Source organism: Xenopus tropicalis, chromosome 8, assembly GCF_000004195.4.
Source record: "Xenopus tropicalis strain Nigerian chromosome 8, UCB_Xtro_10.0, whole genome shotgun sequence".
Classification (NCBI taxonomy): domain Eukaryota; kingdom Metazoa; phylum Chordata; class Amphibia; order Anura; family Pipidae; genus Xenopus; species Xenopus tropicalis.
This window is the reverse complement of record NC_030684.2, coordinates 12446732-12473917: the sequence shown is the minus strand read 5'-3', so window position 1 is coordinate 12473917 and position 27186 is coordinate 12446732. Positions and strand designations below refer to the sequence as shown.

General features: G+C 47.3%; 1 protein-coding gene across 2 annotated transcripts in view; it reads left to right on the top strand.

Annotated features, from left to right (window-relative positions):
- The window catches only part of aif1l (allograft inflammatory factor 1-like), a 54371-nt gene that overhangs the window by 19797 nt on the left and 7388 nt on the right, over nt 1-27186 (top strand). For both annotated transcript variants that reach the window (XM_012968126.2, NM_001142238.1), the window contains 3 exon segments: nt 2131-2197; nt 6930-6971; nt 8003-8165. In XM_012968126.2, the coding sequence (XP_012823580.1) occupies nt 2131-2197; nt 6930-6971; nt 8003-8165 (272 nt within the window).

The window sequence follows — 27186 nt, the reverse complement described above, 5'->3', positions numbered from 1 at the left end:
CAGCGGAAGACATAAACCTTCCATTTACCCCCTATGCCAATTAAATGTTAGTATAGCATTGTAACATCTTCGGTTTAAGGTCTATACATTTGTTTGTAGAAATGTGTTACTTGCAGTACCGTTTGTCACCAGTTTAGGCAAAAACGAGTCCATAGGCAGCAAGAGAAGAGCGCCACCCTAGCTAGGAGATAGGAGGCAGCATTTTACAGAAAGGCTCGTACCTTTGTACTAATCAGCTAGGAGAGACTTCATTTATGAAAATGTTTGCCCATTGGTATTATATATATATATAAGGGGGCATGGCTTCCTGAGAAAGGGGCAGTGGTTGGCAGGACCAGGCTGGGAGTCAAAATAGGCCGTGGCATTTCAAGTACACAGAGGCACAAACAGCCCCCCCCCAGCCCAATAAATAGTGACTGTCTGTGGCACCTTACAGCCCCCCTGGCATTCCCAGTACCCAGAGGCACAAACAGCCCCCCCAGCCCAATAAATAGTGACTGTCTGTGGCACCTTACAGCCCCCCTGGCATTCCCAGTACCCAGAGGCACAAACAGCCCCCCCAGCCCAATAAATAGTGACTGTCTGTGGCACCTTACAGCCCCCCTGGCATTCCCAGTACCCAGAGGCACAAACAGCCCCCCCCCAGCCCAATAAATAGTGACTGTCTGTGGCACCTTACAGCCCCCCTGGCATTCCCAGTACCCAGAGGCACAAACAGCCCCCCCAGCCCAATAAATAGTGAGTGACTATGGCACCTTACAGCCCCCCTGGCATTCCCAGTACCCAGAGGCACAAACAGCCCCCCCAGCCCAATAAATAGTGAGTGTCTGTGGCACCTTACAGCCCCCCTGGCATTCCCAGTACCCAGAGGCACAAACAGCCCCCCCCCCAGCCCAATAAATAGTGAGTGACTATGGCACCTTACAGCCCCCTTGGCATTCCCAGTACCCAGAGGCACAAACAGCCCCCCCCCAGCCCAATAAATAGTGACTGTCTGTGGCACCTTACAGCCCCCCTGGCATTCCCAGTACCCAGAAGCACAAACAGCCCCCCCAGCCCAATAAATAGTGACTGTCTGTGGCACCTTACAGCCCCCCTGGCATTCCCAGTACCCAGAGGCACAAACAGCCCCCCCCAGCCCAATAAATAGTGACTGTCTGTGGCACCTTACAGCCCCCCTGGCATTCCCAGTACCCAGAGGCCCAAACAGCCCCCCCAGCCCAATAAATAGTGAGTGTCTGTGGCACCTTACAGCCCCCCTGGCATTCCCAGTACCCAGAGGCACAAACAGCCCCCCCAGCCCAATAAATAGTGACTGTCTGTGGCACCTTACAGCCCCCCTGGCATTCCCAGTACCCAGAGGCCCAAACAGCCCCCCCAGCCCAATAAATAGTGACTGTCTGTGGCACCTTACAGCCCCCCTGGCATTCCCAGTACCCAGAGGCACAAACAGCCCCCCAGCCCAATAAATAGTGACTATGGCACCTTACAGCAGACCCACAGATTGCCAGTCCGGGCTTGGTGGTTGGGTGGCTCTGGGTAACTCACGGAGTTGGTCAGGCAGCTGTATAGGCCACTGCAAGTCCTGACAGCAAACCTGGGTATATGTACAATAATGGGCACAGTATTATTTATATTAGTACATGTCTGCCAAAGGGGTGCCTCACCTTCAGGTTAACTTTCGTATGTTATAGAATGGCCAATCCTTAGCAACTTTTCAATTGGTCTTCATCTTTTACAGTCTTTGAATTATTTGCCTTCCTCTCCTGACCATTTCCGGTTTATTAAATGTCGGTCACAGACCCCGACAGGCAAAAAACCATTGCTCTTAAGGCTAAAATGTTACTGTCATTATTACTTTTTCATTAGTACAGTCTGTCCTTCAAACCACTGCCTGGTTGCTAGGTTAAAATGGACCACAGCAACCAGATAGCAGCTAAAATTCCAAACCGAACGGCTGCTGAACATAAATCTAAATAAATCTGAAGACCAATTGCAAGTTTTCTCAGATTAGCACTCTCTACATCATACTAAAAGGTGAAAAGGCAAAGCCTTCTCATACAACATGAGTCTCTATTCCAATTCTGTATTCTGTAAAATGGTAACTCTGCTTTTTCCCTTTTTTCCCAGGAGTTCCTTAGAGATGAAAAATACAAGGATGATGAGGACCTGGATAAAAAACTATTGTCCTTTAAAAGTAAGTACATCGGGTTTCCCGAATCCCACACCCCTGCTCTTGATATGGTTCTGATCCACGGGGGCCACTTTGGTGACTGCCAATCAAAAGACTTGGTCACTTGCAGCAGGTTGCCCTTGCTTAAACGATCATCTGCCTGTAAATGTTAAATTGCTATGGGAACGATGAATGGCTCCATCATATTCACAGTAACCTTTATAAATGGGAGCAAGTCTGATTAAATACTCGCTGCTCTATTACTTATAGCGGCCTGACCGACCAGTTTATCTCCCTGTGGGGCACCGTATTGTTGCGCCCGAGAGAAAAGAATAAAGTTCTCTTTGCTCAGATGAAAGGTTCCTGCTGGCTGTGCCACTCTGCGGAGCATTACACATACAGTGAGAAGATGCTGAAAGCAGCTCAGGAGACGGCACTTCAATGGGCGCATTTATGGCCCCTTTCTTGTACTGTTGCTGCTTTGCATTAAGCTCCCCGCTAACATTTTCACTGTAGGTGGAAAGCTATTTGCTGTCAGACAGTGAAGCCCTTCATTATGGCTAAACCCCCCCCCCCCCAGCCGCCCTCCCCAAAAGCTTGCATTTGTCTAACTCAAGGTTTCCTTAGTGCGGGTCCCACAAGCCTCCGTGGATTCAAACAGAGTCCCCTTTGTGCTCGCTCCAACATTTCCTTCTCTGCAACAGAAACCTCAGCTGTTCTCTGTGATAAGGCAACAGCTCTGCAGATTTTTTTCTAGTATGGGCCCCTGTTCAACGCCTGCTTCCGCCCTGGGACATGAGGCGGTGTTAGTTATGGACACGGGCGGAAGGTTATTTCAGCTGCAGGGTGCACATCTGCCCCATCTATCCCCAGTTTGCCTCTAGCGAGGAAGTGAATTTCTGGCACAAGATGCCGATTGTTTACAGCTGATTCTCAATCTAAAAATTGAGATGGAGAGTAATTTTTGGATGTACCAACAGGGCCGTATCTATAGAGGGTTGGACTGGGCTGCCGGGGCACGCGGAAAATACCCAGTGGGACCTGGTGGCCCAGACCTGATCCCTGTCACCGCTCCCCTGGCCGCTATTGTCCCTCCCCTGATGCGTTGCACTTACACGTGCTCAGGTGAGGACGTCAGGTGGGTGCCCCTGCGGGTGGGTTATGGGTCGTAGCAGGGGCACCTGTGGGGGGTGCGGGGGATGCTGCAAGGCCCCTGGAGTGGTAGCCCCAGTGGGTCCTGCACCCCCCAGTCCGGCTGTGTATCTGTATATAGGCACCTGAGGGCCCCAAACACAATAAGCTGCCAACTCAGTCCGGAAGGGTATGACCCATCCTTAGCCTCCCCAGAAAGAGATCAACTGCTATATATCCATATATGCCTTCTGATGGTAGCTGCCCAAACAAAATGGCACGCTCCTCCCCTGCCTGCAAACATGCAACTTTCTCCTTTCCCTAGGTAAAGGTGGCCATACACGTTAGAGGTCGCCAAAGGAGCAGATCATGTTCTGATATGCCCACCTAATTTGATCATTTGGCCCGAGGGCCAAACAACCAATTTAAAATGGCAGGCATAGGCCTGCCCGATTGAGATCTGCCCAATTTAAGGCCAGATATTGGTTGGGTAGACCCATCGGGGGTGCAGATAAGCTGCCGAATTGGTAAAGGAACCGAACCTTAACAGCTCATCATTAGACCAGCTCCTTGTCTCTCTTCATAACTCCCAGGTCCGATACTGTCCACTACTTACTCTATAGGGTAAAGGTCCCCATACACGGGCCGTTCCGCTCGCTTGGCGATGTCCCCAAGTGAGCGGATCTTTTCCCAATATCCCCACCTACAGGTGGGCGATATTGGGAGAATCCAGGATAATTATAATGACGGGCATAGAAAAAGTCGGTCCGGGTACCGCATCAATGAGCCGATGCCGTCCCCGATCCGACTAGATTTTCTAACCTGCCCGATCGAGATCTGTCCAATTTCAGGCCAGATATCGGTCGGGCAGGCCTGTCGGTAGTGCCCATACACGGCCGATAAGCTGCCAAATCAGTATAAGGGACCCAGTATCGGCAGCTAGAATCGGCCCGTGTATGGGGACCTTAAGAGTGGGGGGCAGAGACCCAAAGGTACCCTTGCCTTGCCTGCTATATACAGTAGAAAGCACAGAAGGAGTCAATGCTCAGCTCTGTTGCCAGTGTACTTGAAGCAGACTATTCTGTAATAGTGATCCCTGACATATTCCCTCCCCTGATTCACACTGCTGCAACTTGTAGCGATAGGTGAGGATGTTGGTATAATGGGCAGGATGGATGCGCTTGAAGTAGAACCGGAGAAGCCTGTTCCAAAGAGGCCAGAAATAAAGCACCAAGGACACAAGGAAGCAGCACTATGTTTCCCTTGCATCACGCCGGGTAGTTCATCTTCAGTGAATCCTCGCTGGCATCTGTTCAGCCTTCAGAGAGGTGCCCGTAGCTGGCCCATTTATTTATGTAGAACCGCACATAACTATGCTACTTACATCTTAATTGGTTATAGGCACGTAAATCTTCCCGGGTGTCGCTGGGTACACTCAGCCGTGTTTCCTTTTCATTAGAGAGAAACTTTCTACCCCCAAGGCCTCCATTCACTGCAATTCTTTATATATAGAGAGAGAATTGTGTCTCTAGCAGTCAGATTGGATTGTCCCAGTGGGCCCCAGTCTGGGTAAATTCTCATTAGCCCTCTTATTTGCACCATATGCCTATATAACTCTATACCATTCAGTACTGTCTCTTTCTAAATGTTGGGAGTGGCCCCTGGAAGTCAGGTTCTCTGAGAGTGGCCCCTGGAAATCAGGTTCTCTGAGAGTGGCCCTGGAAGTCAGGTTCTCTGAGAGTGGCCCCTGGAAGTCAGGTTCTCTGAGAGTGGCCCCTCGAAGTCAGGTTCTCTGAGAGTGGCCCCTGGAAGTCAGGTTCTCTGAGAGTGGCCCCTCGAAGTCAGGTTCTCTGAGAGTGGCCCCTGGAAATCAGGTTCTCTGAGAGTGGCCCTGGAAGTCAGGTTCTCTGAGAGTGGCCCCTGGAAGTCAGGTTCTCTGAGAGTGGCCCCTCGAAGTCAGGTTCTCTGAGAGTGGCCCCTGGAAGTCAGGTTCTCTGAGAGTGGCCCCTCGAAGTCAGGTTCTCTGAGAGTGGCCCCTGGAAATCAGGTTCTCTGAGAGTGGCCCTGGAAGTCAGGTTCTCTGAGAGTGGCCCCTGGAAATCAGGTTCTCTGAGAGTGGCCCTGGAAGTCAGGTTCTCTGAGAGTGGCCCCTGGAAATCAGGTTCTCTGTGAGTGGCCCTGGAAGTCAGGTTCTCTGAGAGTGGCCCCTGGAAATCAGGTTCTCTGAGAGTGGCCCTGGAAGTCAGGTTCTCTGAGAGTGGCCCCTGGAAGTCAGGTTCTCTGAGAGTGGCCCTGGAAGTTAGGTTCTTTAAGAGTGGCCCCTGGAAGTCAGGTTCTTTAAGAATGGCCCCTGAAAGTCAGGTTCTCTGAGAGTGGCCCTGGAAGTTAGGTTCTTTAAGAGTGGCCCCTGGAAGTCAGGTTCTTTAAGAGTGGCCCCTGGAAGTCAGGTTCTTTAAGAGTGGCCCCTGGAAGTCAGGTTCTCAGAGAGTGGCCCCTGGAAGTCAGTTTCTCTGGTAGTGGTCCCCAAGGTCAGGCTGGGCCAGCAGGACACTTGGAAAAAAATATGCGGGGGAAGAGATGGGTGGGCTGGTGGTTGGGGGCCCCTGGAATTGCTACAAAGCATACGGTATGCACATGTGGGGCAAGGGCTGATGTGTGAGTAGGGGCCCCTGAGGGGGTGTGAGGGCCCCTGGGGTAGCAACAGAATGGTCCCTTGAAGCCAGGTTCCCTGAAAATGGTCCCTGGAAGTCAGGTTCTCTGAGAGTGGCCCCTGGAAGTCAGGTTCTCTGAGAGTGGCCCCTGAAAGTCAGGTTCTCTGAGAGTGGCCCCTGAAAGTCAGGTTCTCTGAGAGTGGCCCTGGAAGTCAGGCTCTCTGAGAGTGGCCCCTAGAAGTCAGGTTCTCTGAGACTGGCCCCCAGAAGTCAGGTTCTCTGAGACTGGCCCCCAGAAGTCAGGTTCTCTGAGACTGGCCCCCAGAAGTCAGGTTCTCTGAGACTGGCCCCCAGAAGTCAGGTTCTCTAAGACTGGCCCCCAGAAGTCAGGTTCTCTGAGACTGGCCCCCAGAAGTCAGGTTCTCTGAGACTGGCCCCCAGAAGTCAGGTTCTCTGAGACTGGCCCCCAGAAGTCAGGTTCTCTGAGACTGGCCCCCAGAAGTCAGGTTCTCTGAGACTGGCCCCCAGAAGTCAGGTTCTCTGAGACTGGCCCCCAGAAGTCAGGTTCTCTGAGAGTGGTCTCTGAACATCAAGTTCTCTGTAGGCCCCTAGGAGGCCCAGTCCCACACTAACCTCGGGGAAGGTAAGTGAAAGAGAAGGGGTTGAGTGAAAATGTGCAGATGCAAAACCAAAAGCCATTATTTACAGGAAGTGAGTATCCGAAGAGCCGCTACCCTGGTGCCTCAGTAATGAGGATCCTTCCGAGCAATTAACTTTCATTTAGAGCTGTTTGCATGAAGGTCACTTGGACCTTGGGGGAAGGGGGGGGGGCAATATGAGAAAGGCCCTGAAGGACAGCAAATCTGATCTTATTGTGTCCCTGAGGAGCAGTCTCCATGTAGAACCAGCTCGTTTTATCCTTATTGATTCGTTATACTTTAACATTTATTCTTCCTTCTGCTCTTTCCTTCCAGAAAAGTACATGGAATTTGACCTTAACCAGCAAGGAGAGCTGGGTAAGTGGATTGTTTGCAGAGCTCGGACTGTTCCCTTGATAAGAGACTGAGGGCCAACTACTGCCAACTACTGCCCCACTAGTCCTGCCCTGAGTCACTGTAGGGAGAGTCCAGAACCGTGGAAGGAAATAGCTTCAATCCTTTCCCAAAACGTTATATGGTCAGAATTAGTAACCTCCCCCATATTAAAGGGCAACAACCATTAGAAATTAGCCCCACACAACATAGAAACCCCTAATATACCCATCACTGGAATAATTCAATTTCTATATGCTGAAATCCAGCTGCAAAACAGATCTTCTCTTTCTGCATCATTAGAAATCCTGGCAGGGGAGGAGGACTAAAACACGGATGTTACAAATTGTAATAACTTCTCCACAGCTTACAGACAGCATGCAGGAACTATATAACCCACAATGCATTGTGCTGTGATGTTCCTTTCCTTATTGACATCACGTGTGCAGGGGATTGTGGGATTGGGAGGATGCAGGCTGGAGGCAGGTCGAGGACAAGTCGATTACTGTCACATTTTATTTGAGTCTCAAAGTAGTCAGCAGGGGAACAGGGGGTGGGGCTTAGGGGACTGCAAAATTCTGATTGGTTGCTATGGGCTGCAGCACTTGGGCAAATTTGTTTCGTGTTAGTAAAGGTGGTCATACACGGGATGATAGTAGCTGCCGATATCAGTCCCTTGGACCGATTCAGCAGCTTATGTAGGGGCAGGAACTAGGCCAGATATCGATCGCGCAGGTTAAAAGATTTAGTCGGATCGGGGACCGCATCGGCTCATTGATGCGGTCCCCGAACCGACTGCGCCCATTGCTCCCGTTATAATTCAACCGTTTGGCCTACATCAACCGTTTGGCCTACATTTTCCCAATATCGCCCACCCGCAGGTAAGGATATCGGGATAAAATCCGCTCGTTTGGCGACCTCGCCAAGCGAGCGGATCTTAACGTGCATGGCCACCTTAAGCCAGGTCCAGATTGTGATGTTTACTGATGATGTTACTAACACCAATCCCCCTACAGACATGATGGGCCTGAAGAAAATGATGGAGAACCTGGGAGCTGCCAAGACCCATTTAGAAGTGAAGAAACTGATATACGAGGTGACAGGGGGCAAAAACGACGCAATCACCTACCGGGATTTCGTAACCATGATGCTGGGAAAGCGTTCGGCCGTGATGAAATTGTGAGTACATGGCACTTGGGGTAATGTTTCCTTTACTAACCAATAAGCAGAAAGGAACCAATCCTACAGCAGCCAATCAGTGCTCATTTCCTGGCGCTGAGTGTTCTGTGAGCACAATGATGGGGGCAACGTTTGGGAAATACCTTATATACTCAGTGTGGGAATTTCCCACTGTCATTTTGAGCATAAAATAAAGGAACTTTGAGGGGAACAGGGAACAGTGAGCATCTCCGGTGATGCAAAATTGCAACTTCTAGAGAGTGTTGGTTGCACTGTAGCTTGCCTGGTTATGTTGTTCTACATGGCTAACCAGATTGCTTGTGCAATTTGAGACTGGGCCCCCACTGTAGTGAAACATTACTTTGGGGTTCCAAAGGCGTGGCCCTCATTCTATCTGGAACAAACAGTGTGTGTTGTGGGCCCCCTATGGACAGGCCAGTTTGTGGAGGGGCTGCCTGGCTGGTTTTCCAAAAAAAGGAAATTTAGACTGGACTCCCACTAACTGATGCGGCCATCAGGTCATAGTCCTGCCCCATGATATCGTGGCCCTGCCCCCAACATCACTAGCCCCACCCCATGACTTCACCATCCGTCTGCCTGCCTGCCATCTTAAGGTGCCCATACACATTAAGATTTGCTTGCTTGGCGAGATCGCCAAGCGAACGGATCTTCACCCGATATCCCCACCTACGGGTGGGCGATATCGGGGAGTGTGTAGGCTAATTCGATCGTTTGGCGGCAATGGGGCAGTCGGTTCAGGGACCGCATCAATGAGCCGATGCGATCCCTGATCCGACTATATTTTCTAACCTGCCCGATCGAGATGTGGGCAATTTTCAGCCCAGTCCGACCCTGGCCACAAATGGAACTAGGAGTTAAGGTCCCCATACACCATAAGATCCGCTCGTTTGGCGATGTCGCCAAGAGAGCGGATCCTCTCCCGATATCCCCACCTATGGGTGGGCGATATCGGGAGAATCCAGGGAATTATAACAATGGGCATAAGACAAGTCGGTCCGGGGACCACATCAACGAGCTGATGTGGTCCCCGATCCGACTAGATTTTCTAACCTGCCCGATAGAGATCTGGCCATTTTCAGGCCAGATATCGGTCGGGCAGGCCCGTCAGTAGTGCTCCTACATGGGCTGATTAGCTGCCGAATCTGTCCAAGGGACCCATCTCGGCAGCTAGAATCGGCCCATGTTGATGGTGACAACCCTAGTGCCCCCTGAGTGCAGGCAACTGGTGTGAATGTGCAAAATGTTTCTTGCACCCCTCCCCAGGCACCTCAACAATAATGGTGCCCATACACGTGCCAATAATAGCTGCCAATGGAGAGTCAGCAAACAGGCCCAGGTTTGTCTGGGCTTCAAAATAGGCCCTGGCATTTCATGTACACAGAAGCCCAAAAAAAACCTCCAATAGCCAAATAAATAGTAAATGTCTTTGGCATCTTACAGCAACCCCTCTGGCATTTGCCAGAACTCACACATTGCCAGTCCGGGCCTGGTCGGGCCTACCCAACCGATATCTGGCCAAAAATCTTTCAAATGTCCATCAGGCAGGTTTAAAATCCCCTTGGGGCGAGGACAGTGTCAGACTGGCCCACCAGGATACCGGGAGTTTTCCAGGTGTCAGTGGGCCCTCCTGCTCCTGATCATTTGGCCTGTTTCATGCTCATGCTATTTCTGAATGGGAACAAGGAGGAGAAATAGAAGGAAGAGTAGATTCTAGCATGTAAATTAAAGAGACTGGGAGAATAAAGAGGTTGGGTGAGGAAAGGTGGAAAGATAGTTTGGAGAGTGGGCCTATGGGCTAAGGTTTTCTGATGGGCCCCTGGGGTCCCAGTCCGACACTGGGCGAGGAGCACAATGGCTTGTTGATGCGGTTCTAGGGTTGCCACCTTCCAAGTGTAGAAAACCAGGGGCAGGAGGCGGGGTGGGTGACATGGGTGCATGGCTGATGACGTTGGGGGAGCGAGTCCTACCCAGTTTCCCTAATTTAACAAAACTAAACAGGGAATTTTGACCTGGATAAACCTCCCAAAAACCAGGCTGTCCGGGCCAAAACCGGACCCTATGCGGTTCTTACCCGCATCCAGTCAGTGTGAGACGATACTATCAATTCAGTCCCATCAGGGGAAGGTCTGGTCGTTGGGCAGCCATACCAAAGGAGAGGATCTTGCAGTGTCACCTTTAGTCCTGTAAATAATGTGGCTCTTACTTGTCAGCCTTGGCTAGTGGCAAAACAGTCCTATTCCAAGTCAATTCCGTCTCCAATTTGGGTCCTGGCCTCGGGAACTTGTCTCCCTATAACAGCAGTCTAAGTGTGAACACGGGTGTCTGGCTCAGTGACGTTACAGCCATAACTCAATAACAACATTCATGCTTTGCTTTATGGCTTTGCATCCCAGACAGTGGAAAAGCAAGTTCTATTTATGTTTGGCAGGATTTTTGTCTGGGTGAATGGGCTATTTGGCATAACAGATTATACAGTATAGTTAATTACATGGCTCTGTCACCTTTATTCCCAGTGCCACCGGTGCTGTCTCGGTGCTCTGCACTCTGAGTTCATCTGGGTATGAGTGGCATTACTAAATCCTTTTATAACGGGGCCCTTTAATGTTACGGACAACTGTCCGCAGCGGCTGGTTACATTAACCAGTTCAGAGGGTCGGCCATTTCAGCGCTGATGTACAGGGCAATGAGCTCAAAAGGAGAATATTGCTATCTAGCAGCTGTCTTGTCCTGTATTGTAAGTGCATGTTTTGGATCAGCTGTTGGTGGAGTACATTGTGTTTTAGCCCACTGGGGATCCCTGCAGACGCAGGGTTGTGGCCAAATTCTTAGGGTCATACGCAAGCCCATAGTCAAACTCTTTGTACAGCTGCTAGGTTCTACGTAAAAGGGTCAGTAATTATCTAAATGTAAATATTAAATAGTGACGGCATTTTGTTCCCCCCCCCCAGCTTTTTTATAGCCTCAGCTGCCACCTGCTGATCATAGCCCCCCTAACGTGTTATCATTCCCAAGAAAGAAGCCTGTACAGAGAGATACAATAAAACTATGGCAGCATAGGGAGTCCCCTGTACTAAGCACAATTCAGCAGGAACAGCCCCCTAAAGTTTGCTCATAGCCTGTACAGAGAGATACCATAACACTATGGCAGCATAGGGATTCCCCTGTACTAAGCACAATTCAGCAGGAACAGCCCCCTAAGTTTGCTCATAGTCTGTACAGAGAGATACCATAAAACTATGGCACATAGGGATTCCCCTGTACTAAGCACAATTCAGCAGGAACAGCCCCCTAAGTTTGCTCATAGCCTGTACAGGGAGATACCATAAAACTATGGCAGCATAGGGATTCCCCTGTACTAAGCACAATTCAGCAGTAACAGCCCCCTAAGTTTGCTCATAGCCTGTACAGGGAGATACCATAAAACTATGGCAGCATAGGGATTCCCCTGTACTAAACATTGTGCTCATTTAGTTCCATGCTGCAGGCTCCACCGGTTCCTGGGCAGCCTTGAATCATGTATCCAAATGAACTGCTGATTAACTATTTAGAATGTGGATTTAATGTTGTAAATGAGAGAGGTGACAATCCTACCCCTAGGAATCCTAAGCATGATTGAGTGTCAGGGATACTTCCACCACCCTTTCGACCCCTTCCGGATGGGTCTGGGCCGCCGGGGCCCACCAGGTTCCGACCCAGTCCAACCCTGGCCACAAATGGAACTAGGAGTTAAGGTGCCCATACACCATAAGATCCACTCGTTTGGCGATGTCGCCAAGCGAGCGGATCTTCTCCTGATATCCCCACCTATGGGTGGGCAATATTGGGGGAACCAGGGTAATTCGATTGTTTGGCCCTGGGGCGGGTATAAGAAAAGTCGGTCCGGGGACCGCATCAACGAGCCGATGCGGTCCCCAATCCGACTAGATTTTCTAACCTTCCCAATCGAGATCTGCCCGATTTCCGGCCAGATATCGGTCGGGCAGGCCTGTCGGTAGTGCCCATACACGGGCCGATTAGCTGCCGAATTGGTCCAAGGGACCCATATCGGCAGCTACTATCGGCCGTGTATGGGGACCTTAAGCAGGATATACAGGGTGCAGTTGAGGGGGGGGGGGCAGGAGGAGAAGTGAGGGAGTGATTGGCAGGAAGGGAGAGAGGAGGTGACTGATTGGCAGATAGAGGGGCTAAAATGGTGGTGGGTGCAGTCAGGACTGGTGGGACGACAGGCCGAGTAGAGCAATACTACTTGGCACACAGATCATCTGCATTAAATTTATAATTTTTAGTTTCCACACCGATATCTAAGGCTGATAGGGGTTGTAGAAAATTAAAGTTTGGCTCTTTTGGGAAACAAACTACATGATGTTTGGCCAGGGAAACTCCTACAGTGCAGTTCTCTAACACCGCACGTTGCCTCTGGGCACGCACTCAAGGCTGAGAGGGCTGGGTGGGGCGTTAACTCGGATTGGGCCACGTGTAGCGCAGCTGCCTGTGGCCTTGTCACCCTTATCCCACCCTAAAGTGCTGAGCCAAGCGTATGTGCCAGGCAGTGACACCCAGCACAGCTGGGGAGGGGAAGGAGGGCGTGCGGAGCGGATAATGCCCTTTAGATACAGATCAGCCCCGTGCCACAGTCCCATCACTGGGGAGATTGTGCAAAAGCAGCAGCGTTAGAAACAATTAGGGGAAATACAATTAGCAACACCAGCAGGGATAAGGAAAGCACAGCGGCCGGACTATCAAACCCATGGATTTGCTTACTACTCTACTTCTATGTATTTGATCTTAATGTAAAATGCATCTAGTCAACTATATAGGCATCCCTAACTCCATGCATCAAGTACAGGTACTGTTTTATTATTACAGAGAAAAGGGAATCATTTAACCATTAAATAACCCCAATAGGGCTGTTCTGCCCCCAATAAGGGGTAATTATATCTTAGTTGGGATCAAGTACAGGTATTGTTTTATTATTACAGAGAAAAGGGAATCATTTAACCATGAAATAAACCCAATAGGGCTGTTCTGCCCCAATAAGGGGTAATTATATCTTAGTTGGGATCAAGTACAGGTACTGTTTTATTATTACAGAGAAAAGGGAATCATTTAACCATTAAATAAACCCAATAGGGCTGTTCTGCCCCCAATAAGGGGTAATTATATCTTAGTTGGGATCAAGTACAAGTACTGTTTTATTATTACAGAGAAAAGGGAATCATTTAACCATGAAATAAACCCAATAGGGCTGTTCTGCCCCAATAAGGGGTAATTATATCTTAGTTGGGATCAAGTAAAGGTACTGTTTTATTATTACAGAGAAAAGGGAATCATTTAACCATTAAATAAACCCAATAGGGCTGTTCTGCCCCCAATAAGGGTTAATTATATCTTAGTTGGGATCAAGTAAAGGTACTGTTTTATTATTACAGAGAAAAGGGAATCATTTAACCATTAAATAAACCCAATAGGGCTGTTCTGCCCCAATAAGGGGTAATTATATCTTAGTTAGGATCAAGTACAAGTACTGTTTTATTATTACAGAGAAAAGGGAATCATTTAACCATTAAATAAACCCAATAGGGCTGTTCTGCCCCCAATAAGGGGTAATTATATCTTAGTTGGGATCAAGTACAGGTACTGTTTTATTATTACAGAGAAAAGGGAATCATTTAACCATTAAATAAACCCAATAGGGCTGTTCTGCCCCCAATAAGGGTTAATTATATCTTAGTTGGGATCAAGTAAAGGTACTGTTTTATTATTACAGAGAAAAGGGAATCATTTAACCATTAAATAAACCCAATAGGGCTGTTCTGCCCCAATAAGGGGTAATTATATCTTAGTTAGGATCAAGTACAAGTACTGTTTTATTATTACAGAGAAAAGGGAATCATTTAACCATTAAATAAACCCAATAGGGCTGTTCTGCCCCCAATAAGGGGTAATTATATCTTAGTTGGGATCAAGTACAGGTACTGTTTTATTATTACAGAGAAAAGGGAATCATTTAACCATGAAATAAACCCAATAGGGCTGTTCTGCCCCAATAAGGGGTAATTATATCTTAGTTGGGATCAAGTACAGGTACTGTTTTATTATTACAGAGAAAAGGGAATCATTTTTAAAAATTAGAATTATTTGCTTATAATGGAGTCTATGGGAGATGGCCTTTCTGTAACTCGGAACTTTCTGGATAATGGGTTTCAGGATAAGGGGTCTGATACCTGTATAATGCTTTTTAGTGTCCCCTTCATGCTCCCTGGTGGCCAGTAGTGGGCAAATAGGTTTGCCGATCAAGTGAAAATACATGGTTGCAGACAGGGCCACTATCAGTACTTGTGGGGCGGGTGGGCCCCATATGACTAATTCAGCAGGGTCCAAATAATTAGCCCACTGCCTGAGTAGTGGGACCTACCAATAAAATTGGGCCATATTTAAAAAAAAAAATGCACATACAATCTAACACTCCTGACTGGCCATGGTGAGCCTAAGCCCTAAACTCACCACAAGCAACAACCTCAATGTGGCCCCCACATTTGCTCTTATGTGTCTCCTGGGGACCCCCTCTGCTACAGGGCCACTAACTGCAGTACCTTCTGTACCTCTTTGATGGCAGCCCTGGTTATAGATATAGGCATTGGTAGTGGTTTTGGGGAATCGGGGGACCAACACCTTCTATTGAACCACTGGCACAAGACCAAAAGGGCTAATAATGTGGTTGTAGAGGGTATGGGGACCACAGCGATGCCAGTCCCAGTGGGCCCTGCACCCCCAGTCTGACCCTGCTTCTAATTGGCATTATACAGAAAAGGTTTGCTGATCAAGTGGTTGCATTTGTAGGTATAGGTCAAGGATTTGGGGTTTGGGTAAACTAGTACCTCTGTTATTAACCAAAAAAAAAGCACACCGATGATTGGTTGCTGTAGATTAGACAGCAAAGGCAAAACATGCCGGTGACAACCAATCAAAATGATCGCCCAGTGACTTATAATAGAGGCCCTAAATGTGGTGCTGGTGGGATACTGTGTTAGCTTGAAATCCAAGATTAATATTGAATCCTTATTGGGGGGTTAAAAGTGTCAGCCCTGGGGGGGTTACCTTATTGACACAATGTTGATGGGCTTCCACAAGCCCTTTATTTTCAACTTACCCCCAGGGCTCTGTCAGCTTCAGTTAAACCCTGTGCCTTGGAACAGAGACTGCCACAATTAGGATAGACGTCAATCCGTATTCCCCCAAGCACTTCATGTCAGGATTTCATAGCCTTATGGTAAATGCGCTAAATACTCACTAGCTACAAGCAGAGCTTCATGACTCGCTTGGAAGACGAAAGCCAGTAATTAAATATCAAATGTTAGCACTGGATTCAACAAAAACAATGGCAGTACTAATGTGTTCTCACGGCGTTGGATTTATGCGCACTTTGGGGACGCGCTCGGCTCTCAAACGCAGGACGTAATACATTCTGGATCAATTCTCTATCTGTTTCTGTCCAAATGTTAATCTCCTGTAAAGGCGGCCAGGGCCGGTGTGAGCTCTCGGAAGAAAACGCTGTATTATTGCTGTGTCCGTATCTCATCAAAGATGAGTCACTTGGTGGCTTAGTCAGGCTGACTGGTACTTGGTCATGCCAACTGGGGCTCTAACTGGTAATTCCACTGGAAACAGGCTTTATAAACAGTATGTCCACTGGGGAATAGGGTTTCCAATTAAATAAATGGGGGTACAAAACTGTGGGGATGGTCCCAATGTTTCTATATATCTGTAACCTTGTTATGGGCTAAGGGGGCCCAGCCTGAAGGCCAGTTAGGGGGGATTTGGGGTGAGTGCTTATTTGTGCCCTGGGTACCCCTGGAACTATAGCAGGGTGACTGTTACCCCAATGTTTCTATATATCTGTAACCTTGTTATGGGCTAAGGGGACCCAGCCTGAAGGCCAGTTAGGGGGGGATTTGGGGTGAGTGCTTATTTGTGCCCTGGGTACCCCTGGAACTATAGCAGGGTGACTGTTACCCCAATGTTTCTATATATCTGTAACCTTGTTATGGGCTAAGGGGGCCCAGCCTGAAGGCCAGTTAGGGGGGGATTTGGGGTGAGTGCTTATTTGTGCCCTGGGTACCCCTGGAACTATAGCAGGGTGACTGTTACCCCAATGTTTCTATATATCTGTAACCTTGTTATGGGCTAAGGGGGCCCAGCCTGAAGGCCAGTTAGGGGGGGATTTGGGGTGAGTGCTTATTTGTGCCCTGGGTACCCCTGGAACTATAGCGGGGTGACTGTTACCCCAATGTTTCTATATATCTGTAACCTTGTTATGGGCTAAGGGGGCCCAGCCTGAAGGCCAGTTAGGGGGGGATTTGGGGTGAGTGCTTATTTGAGCCCTGGGTACCCCTGGAACTATAGCAGGGTGACTGTTACCCCAATGTTTCAATTTATATCTGTAACCTTGTTATGGGCTAAGGGGGCCCAGCCTGAAGGCCAGTTAGGGGGAGATTTGGGGTGAGTGCTTATTTGTGCCCTGGGTACCCCTGGAACTATAGCAGGGTGACTGTTACCCCAATATTTCTATATATCTGTAACCTTGTTATGGGCTAAGGGGGCCCAGCCTGAAGGCCAGTTAGGGGGGGATTTGGGGTGAGTGCTTATTTGTGCCCTGGGTACCCCTGGAACTATAGCAGGGTGACTGTTACCCCAATGTTTCTATATATCTGCCCAGCCTGAAGGCCAGTTAGGGGGAGATTTGGGGTGAGTTCTTATTTGTACCCTGGGTAACCCTGGAACTATAGCGGGGTGACTGTTACCCCAATGTTTCTATATATCTGTAACCTTGTTATGGGCTAAGGGGGCCCAGCCTGAAGGACGGTTGGGGGGGATTTGGGGTGAGTGCTTATTTGTGCCCTGGGTACCCCTGGAACTATAGCAGGGTGGCTGTTACCCCAATATTTCTATATATCTGTAACCTTGTTATGGGCTAAGGGGGCCCAGCCTGAAGGCCAGTTAGGGGGAGATTTGGGGTGAGTGCTTATTTGTACCCTGGGTACCCCTGGAACTATAGCGGGGTGACTGTTACCCCAATGTTTCTATATATCTGTAACCTTGTTATGGGCTAAGGGGGCCCAGCCTGAAGGCCAGTTAGGGGGGGATTTGGGGTGAGTGCTTATTTGTACCCTGGGTACCCCTGGAACTATAGCAGGGTGACTGTTACCCCAATGTTTCTATATATCTGTAACCTTGTTATGGGCTAAGGGGGCCCAGCCTGAAGGCCAGTTAGGGGGGGATTTGGGGTGAGTGCTTATTTGTACCCTGGGTACCCCTGGAACTATAGCAGGGTGACTGTTACCCCAATATTTCTATATATCTGTAACCTTATTATGGGCTAAGGGGGCCCAACAGCTTCCTTTTCACAAGATACACATCACCTTTAAAACTTTAATTGAACAGACTACAGTGACACGTTTCCATCACAAGTCTGGATTTCATGTATGCCATGGAATGCAGGATCAGAAATGTGCATTGAGTCATTCAGCCTTTCCTCACCACGTCAATACAGAATCATGCACCTCTTCCTGGGGTTATTCCTGAATGCCCTTTTATTGAGCATTAATTAAACCAGTTTGGTGACAAAGATTTCTTCTTAATGAGAGATGGTTCATGTTTGTCTGGGTGCTTAATTGGACATGATATAATGGCATAGGAACAGATTGAGAGGAAGTACAGGTGTCTATTCCAGTCCTTAGGTTATTTTGATCCCTTACATCAAAGTATTGTTGATAAACTGGGATACAGAACATTCCCTTATTGTGTATTTAACCTTATACTTATACACAAGTAGGAGCTGCCTTATGGCTTTCCAACATTGTAGAGCTGACAAAGAGGCATTCAAATGTTTCAGAAAGACAAGAATAATACATTTATTCAATGTCGATCTGGGGTAGCCCAAGCCAAGGGCCCCTACAGCCATTTGTATGCCGAGCACACAAGGAAAAACCTACACAAGGGGTAAATGTCTCCTGAAGGTGTAAACAATGAAAGAACCCGTTCGATCAACAATTACTAACCAATAGCGTCCTTGATATCAAACGTCGGCGTTCCCTGCCAGGACGCCACAAGGCCATTTTAGAAACCGCCCGTAAGATGTGTATTAGATGTTCCTACATTAATTACTTGGTACCTACCCGGCGGCATTAATATTAAAAGGGAATTGAAGAGAATAAGGTAAGCACAGGAGAAAGCCAATATATAGCAGTGTTTATTGAGCGGCCAGTAAAAGCGCGGGGTAATATACAGGGACAATTTATAGGATGTGTTAGCAGAATGCAGGCCAACAAATCCAGTAGGAGAAATGTGCGCAAAGCAAAATGGCCACAAAGCAACTAGACAGTAAATATTGGGCAGTAGATTGGGCGGCTAGCAGCTGTGTCACAAAGCCAAGGTGGCAGCTTTATCCCATATGCCAGGGCACCTTGTCTGTCAATAGCAAATATTGACAGACCCGGACTGGCAATCTGTGGGTTCTGGTAAATGCCAGAGGGGCTTCTGTAAGGTGCCATAGACAGTCACTATTTATTGGGCTGGGGGGGCTGTTTGTGCCTCTGGGTACTGGGAATGCCAGGGGGGCTGTAAGGTGCCACAGACAGTCACTATTTATTGGGCTGGGGGGGGGCTGTTTGTGCCTCTGGGTACTGGGAATGCCAGGGGGGCTGTAAGGGGCCACAGACAGTCACTATTTATTGGGCTGGGGGGGCTGTTTGTGCCTCTGGGTACTGGGAATGCCAGGGGGGCTGTAAGGTGCCACAGACAGTCACTATTTATAGGGCTGGGGGGGGGGGCTGTTTGTGCCTCTGGGTACTGGGAATGCCAGGGGGGCTGTAAGGTGCCACAGACAGTCACTATTTATTGGGCTGGGGGGGCTGTTTGTGCCTCTGGGTACTGGGAATGCCAGGGGGGCTGTAAGGTGCCACAGACAGTCACTATTTATTGGGCTGGGGGGGGGGTTTGTGCCTCTGGGTACTGGGAATGCCAGGGGGGCTGTAAGGTGCCACAGACAGTCACTATTTATTGGGCTGGGGGGGGGGGCTGTTTGTGCCTCTGGGTACTGGGAATGCCAGGGGGGCTGTAAGGTGCTACAGACAGTCACTATTTATAGGGCTGGGGGGGGGGGGCTGTTTGTGCCTCTGGGTACTGGGAATGCCAGGGGGGCTGTAAGGTGCCACAGACAGTCACTATTTATAGGGCTGGGGGGGGGGGCTGTTTGTGCCTCTGGGTACTGGGAATGCCAGGGGGGCTGTAAGGTGCCACAGACAGTCACTATTTATAGGGCTGGGGGGGGGGGGGCTGTTTGTGCCTCTGGGTACTGGGAATGCCAGGGGGGCTGTAAGGTGCCACAGACAGTCACTATTTATTGGGCTGGGGGGGGCTGTTTGTGCCTCTGGGTACTGGGAATGCCAGGGGGGCTGTAAGGTGCCACAGACAGTCACTATTTATTGGGCTGGGGGGGCTGTTTGTGCCTCTGGGTACTGGGAATGCCAGGGGGGCTGTAAGGTGCCACAGACAGTCACTATTTATTGGGCTGGGGGGGGCTGTTTGTGCCTCTGGGTACTGGGAATGCCAGGGGGGCTGTAAGGTGCCACAGACAGTCACTATTTTTTGGGCTGGGGGGGCTGTTTGGGTTTTCTTTCATTTAAAAAAACCCAGCAACGAAATGAAGGGTTTTGGATAGAGGTTCCCTTTAAATAATCGGGCCAGTAAGCGAACATGATTGGGCGGTGTGTTGCTCTTATGCATTTCATTGTGCTCAGCCTAATGCATATATTATAGCTCTCACATGCCCAAGGAATGCAAAGGTCTTCATTACCCACTGGGCCGGTCAGTGGGGCTTCATGGGAAAAAGCTCTGACATAAAATCATTAGCAGGGAGCTATTTATACTCAGGTCACATGATTCACAGGAAGAATCAGCTACTGTTTACGGGGGAAAAAACTAAAAAGAACATGAAATGAATGAATGTATAATGAGCATTCCCATTGTGGTGAAACCTGGCTCTCTGGCTCATTGGCTGTCCTCTGATTGGCAGTTTTTATGCAGTACATATAGCTGCCCACACCTTTGGTATGGGAAATGGGAAACCCGATATCCAGAAAGCTCCAAATTATGGAAAGCCTGTCTCTCATAGTCCCCATTTTAATCAAATAATACAGATTTTTAAAATTGATTTCCTTTTTCTCTGTAAAAATAAAACAGTGCTTTGTATTTGATCCCAACTAAGATATAATTACCCCTTATTGGGGGCAGAACAGTCCTATTGGGTTTATTTAATGGTTAAATGATTCCCTTTTCTCTGTAATAATAAAACAGTACCTGTACTTGATCCCAACTAAGATATATAATTACCCCTTATTGGGACAGAACAGCCCTATTGGGTTTATTTAATGGTTAAATGATTCCCTTTTCTCTGTAATAATAAAACAGTACCTGTACTTGATCCCAACTAAGATATAATTACCCCTTATTGGGGGCAGAACAGCCCTATTGGGTTTATTTAATGGTTAAATGATTCCCTTTTCTCTGTAATAATAAAACAGTACCTGTACTTGATCCCAACTAAGATATAATTACCCCTTATTGGGGCAGAACAGCCCTATTGGGTTTATTTTATGGTTAAATGATTCCCTTTTCTCTGTAATAATAAAATAGTACCTGTACTTGATCCCAACTAAGATATAATTACCCCTTATTGGGGCAGAACAGCCCTATTGGGTTTATTTCATGGTTAAATGATTCCCTTTTCTCTGTAATAATAAAACAGTACCTGTACTTGATCCCAACTAAGATATAATTACCCCTTATTGGGGGCAGAACAGTCCTATTGGGTTTATTTAATGGTTAAATGATTCCCTTTTCTCTGTAATAATAAAACAGTACCTGTACTTGATCCCAACTAAGATATAATTACCCCTTATTGGGGGCAGAACAATCCTCAGAGTACTGAGTTCCACCTGTTGCAATTGTGGGGGCAAAGTGCCAGTAGCATCTTTTGCCACAAATACCAATAAAAAGTTCTAGGTCAAGAAGAGACCTTAACCTTAGTAGAGGTGGGGGGTTCCCCTCTCCCAGCTCCATGATACGGCATAGTTTTTCACCAAAACAAATGCTTTGAAAAGAAAAATAGTGCACTCCCATGCACAAAACCCGAGCTGATTGGCAAGGACGGAGAGGGCCATCTTGCCAACAGACACTGCAGTTGCTCAGTAATTAGCAGCGACTCAGTTTTATTGGGCACAGATGAAATGTACCTAAGAGCAATCTAGATGTATTTACATTTACCTTTCTCTGCTAAATTACAAGGTAATTAGTCGTCAATCCTCTGGGGAAAGAGTAGATTTTCTCTTGTTCTCCTGGCAGAATGAAGCCATTAGAAGGGTCTGACAGGCTTGGGCGGAGGAGAGAAGCAGCACGTGTGTCCTACGGATGTAAAAGTGACAGAGAGCAGTACTAATGCTGTTTCTATCTATAAAAAATTACATTTGGATTTAATTTTGGTTATTTTTTTCCTTTTTATTTAAAATGACGTTTTTGGATTTACAGCTTTCTAAATGTATATAGCTGTCTGGTTGTTAGGCTTTTTTATTCTAGCAACAAAGCATTTGCTGGCTTTATAAGTCTAACCTCACAGGCAGGGATGTATTAACCATAGGGTAACCCAAGGGCCCATGCATAGGGCAGCAGCTTTATGGTAAATAAAAATGAAGACATAAAAAAGTCCCCTGGCCTTGCAGCTACTTCTAGCTAAATTTGGTGGTAGTGCTAAGGAAGATGAAGGGGTATATTGCCCTTTTGAATTCATTACATGCAGTGGCATTACTCAAAAAAATCTTTGGAGCAGGTGAGTCCTACAAGGACCCCCACCCACCCACAATCCCCCCCTACTCTCCACCCACAGGTAGGAGAGCAGCTGGAAGAGATGGACTTCTTTACTTGCAGAGAAAACAGAACCTACAGTGAGAGGAGGGCCAAGGTGGCCAGGCACCCTAGCAACCCAGTCACCACCTCGCCCTCTTCCCACTTGCAAGCTCATGCATGATGACAGCAGAGGGGGGGTGACCAGTGGCACTGGGGTAATAGATTCTGGACTAGAGGTAGGCATAAGAAGTATGTGCCTAGTGCCCCACCACCACTGCAGCCTAAGAAGGTGCCTCTGTTGCCTACACCTAGTTCTAGCCCTTTCTACAGTCTGGGTCCCCCTGTGACCACTGGGTCTGCTTCCTATATCTTTACATCAGTGGTTGCTAGGGTTGATATCTCCATGGAGGGGGCAGACAGTGATGTCACAAGGGGTGGGGAGGGGGTGGCCAGTGATGTCACGGGGCAGGGAAGGGGCAGGTCAATCACAGCAAGTCTTGCCCAGGCAGTTTTGACCCAGACAGCCCTTCCAAAAACCAGGCTGTCCGGGTCAAAATCGGATGGGTGGCAACCCTAGTGGTCGCAAATGCATTACAGCAAAACCTTCTGCACATTTTCCAATTGCCGGGGGAAGGATGTGGACTGAGATCTAGGGCAACACCGGACTTAAATACAGCCACTGACCCCAAAAAACGGCAAGCTGGTTTTTGTGTCAAAAATTAAGATAACCTTATCAACCCGAAAAAATGACAAAGTAAGACCAGTCATTGAGTTGCTTCGATTGCTTCCATCTTCCAGATGCAAAAATGGAATTAAACAGAATTTGCTTTTAATATTTGTAAAGAAAAATAGGAAGGAATTGGGTGCAAGTAAATAGCCATGTCATTGGTTGGTGCCAGTGTTACATAACACACCAGGCAGCTGTGCTTGGTAACCTCAAATCAACACAAGCTCTTTTTGCCCTCAGATCAAGTCTAAAAATAAAGCACCGCAAAACGTGCTGACTCTACAAATTTTGCGGAAATTAGGTTTAGTTATAGAAAACAATATTTCCGTTTAGGGAACTGGTGAAATTAATAAGCTACTTCCCTTTTCTGTTTCTTCATTGGATGATGAAGAAAGCATAATATTTCAGCCAAATGACCGAATTAGCCCAATATCGCCCAATCGTAGGTCCTCGTCAAGCGAGCAGATCTTACTGTGTATTCTTGAATTGGTGAATACCATGTCTTCCACCTCAAAGAAATGCAGACCTTGGGTATCCAGGAAGGCAGCACTTAGAGATGGGCAGCCTGAATTTGGCAAATGTTGTTTGTGAAACCGGTGACTACTAAGTTCTCCTACTGGACAACATAGTATGGAGAAAATCAGAGCTACTACAGTCAATGCAGAAGCCACCATGTGATAAGAGTGGGAGATATCTGCTGACCCAGGAGGTGTCCATAAAAAGCAGCAGTCTAACTATCAATAGTATTGTCCAAATAGATCCAAGAGAGACATGTCAACTGAACTGTGCATTTTATACTCAAATATTGGTTGCTAAATCTAGATGGCATAGGCATAGCAATCATACTTTAGGCACCAAAATAAAGCCCAACAGGGCTTGTTGGCTCGGCTTTCGACTAGGCAAATACTGGAAAACTTACACCCAATCCACCCTTTTGACCAACACATTACATCAAGCTGTCGCCATGTAATAAGACAAAAGTGGAAAGTGGAAAGGAAGGTAATGATCACCTGTTGAAATTCTTAATAGCATTTCCTGATGAGGAACAGAGGCACAACCCAGCTCTTGAAATGGTTTGAAAGTGTTGATGTTATCTTTCTTGATGTTAGGAGGAGGCCAACATATACTCAAGTGTATATCAGAAGGCAGAAGGGCAATTGTGGACCCAAAGTCAGGGAACATATATTAACTACAATGGTTACATAGAAAGCTAAACAAAAATATGCAATCAATGAAGCAGCAAGGCATACCCACAACATGGTTCTGTTTCGTCATCTACGCACCATTATCAATGCCTCCTTGGCCTTAACAGAATACAGTGCAAAACAACTGTCAAAAGCAAAGCAAATCGATCAGTAATACAGAGAAAATGTTATAGAAAACATGGTGTTCCTACAACAAAGAGGCACAACACTGGCAGGAAAAGTGAGCAGGTCTATAGCATGAAGGTCACAGGAACAAAGTAGATATTTCAATTATTCCGATAATGATAATGTCAAAGCAGCTCCCAGAGGAACTGAGTTTAAACATAAAAGCCATGAAATATACCATAGAGAATGCATTGTTCTGAGACATATTTCTCTGCGTGTTAAGAGTCAACAAGTACTGATTTACTGCGTGATAGTCTACTACTTGTAACTATGGACTGTGGGCACTGAAGGGTTGCATACCATAGACACCATCAGTGGAAGAGTTACATCTACTGCGGTTAAGAGTCCTGTTGAAAGAAAGACCAAGGCCAAGATTCACGTAGTCAAGGAAAAAGAGAAAACGTTTCCACCGCTGTTCTATAATAGAAGAGATAGGCATAGCAGATAGGCATAGCAATCATACTTTAGGCACCAAAACAAAGCCCAACAGGGTTTGTTGGCTTGGCTTTCGACTAGGCAAATACTGGAAAACTTACACCCAATCCACCATTTTGGCCAACACATTACATCAAGCTGTTGACATGTAAAAAGACAAAAGAGGAAAAGTGGGATCTAATTGTGGAGAAGAGTCAAGACCGATGAGAAGACACCTGGAAGGTGGTTGCTGCTTTGTATGCTCCTTAGATACTCGACATTGACATTGCGTTGAATTAGATCTTGGATATAAGGTGGAAACAGAAGTTCGATACAGAAAGGCAAAAGGTTAATTGGTGTGTTTCTGTTGTTATGTTTTTTACAGGGGCCCAGGTTACACCCACAAATACATGTATCTAATGGAAACCCTACTTGCTTGGAAAAGGGAACCCAGGTAACATATTTGACACTGTCTTTGAAGGGATACTATCAACAAGCAGTTCCCTTGATCTATCCTTTCCTAATGCTTTCCACGCTTCAACTTTAATTTGCTAAAGCAAATCTTCTGCTTCAATATCTAGAATCCCAGTCATTCAGGCTATTCAAGGCCTCCAAGGAAAGTCTAGGAGGAAACTGGCATTTAGGTTACATCTGAATACTGGTTTCAAGCTACCAAAGATTAAAATGCACACATTTTGGATAAGCACAGATACAACATAATAGCAATTGTTCTTCTGGAAACAATACCAAGCATTTTTGATGTCACATGGGAAAAGTGGCCGCTCTACAAAGCCCTTTGTGTTTCATAAGCCCAGAGCATGACAAGACTACTGAATGTTTGGCTTGGAAGGAAGCAGTCACATGAGTAACAGAAATCCACTCCTCCACTGCAGTAATAAAAGTGACTGTAACATTGTGGAAACTAAAAGAACCTACTTTTATCCAAAAATACACATCTCTCCGCATCACATGGTCTGTCAGCATACCTAAAAGCTGAGTTATTTTCATTTTATGATATTACTTCCTAGTGACTACCTGCCAGGACCCCATATTTTATGCCCCCTATCCTTGGGCTGGGGGGCCGTGGAGTAGTAGTAAAAGGCAAATTATAAATACAAAGGGACACTTCTGTCCTACTAGCCACCCAAGGCAGTAGACCCAACGGAAAACAACCTTCACCGTCCCATTATATACCTATCCTGCATTCAACTGGGCTAAGTCAGCAAGATTGCTTGCACAGAGGGTATAATTGCACCTTTTAGACTAAAAGATGCAATCGCTTCGGTATGGTGTCGCCTATAGCTGCTTGTGGTTGCTATGCATTGCATAGCAATTTTGGGTGTTCAGCAAGGGTGAAAGTCCCCCCACGCGCCACAGGCCTTAGACCTCCTTCTCTTCTTAACTCAAGAAATGCTATTGTGATTGGTGGATCGGCCTATGTTTGTATACACCCCAACTTGTATATGCAACATTGTATGTTTTTTATGTCGCTTTTTTTTTGTGGTATGGAGGACTCAACTATGTGGAGAAGAGATGCAAGAAGAGTCTAAAGCTGGGATACCCAATGTCAGGTAAAATAAAGAACTACACTGCAAACCAACTACCACTAGATTACAGCCCTGATACAATCGTGAAAATCACAAACACTGAAAGATGCATAGTGATGTTATTACACATAAATCAACCATAAAGCAGGGCAGGACTGCTGCTTACAATGGGGGGGGGGGTCAGATAGGATCTGTGCCACTGTGACAGAATGCTCTGTTATACAGATAGCTAGAATCTCAGCCATAAAGCAGGGCAGGACTGCTGCTTACAATGGGGGGATCAGATAGGATCTGTGCCACTGTGACAGAATGCTCTCTTATACAGATAGCTAGAATCTCAGCCATAAAGCAGGGCAGGACTGCTGCTTACAATGGGGGGATCAGATAGGATCTGTTCCACTGTGACAGAATGCTCTGTTATACAGATAGCTAGAATCTCAGCCATAAAGCAGGGCAGGACTGCTGCTTACAATGGGGGGATCAGATAGGATCTGTGCCACTGTGACAGAATGCTCTGTTATACAGATAGCTAGAATCTCAGCCATAAAGCAGGGCAGGACTGCTGCTTACAATGGGGGGGATCAGATAGGATCTGTGCCACTGTAACAGAATGCTCTGTTATACAGATAGCTAGAATCTCAGCCATAAAGCAGGGCAGGACTGCTGCTTAAAATGGGGGGGGATCAGATAGGATCTGTGCCACTGTGACAGAATGCTCTGTTATACAGATAGCTAGAATCTCAGCCATAAAGCAGGGCAGGACTGCTGCTTACAATGGGGGGGATCAGATAGGATCTGTGCCACTGTGACAGAATGCTCTGTTATACAGATAGCTAGAATCTCAGCCATAAAGCAGGGCAGGACTGCTGCTTACAATGGGGGGATCAGATAGGATCTGTGCCAGTGTGACAGAATGCTCTGTTATACAGATAGCTAGAATCTCAGCCATAAAGCAGGGCAGGACTGCTGCTTACAATGGGGGGATCAGATAGGATCTGTGCCACTGTAACAGAATGCTCTGTTATACAGATAGGTATGTGTAT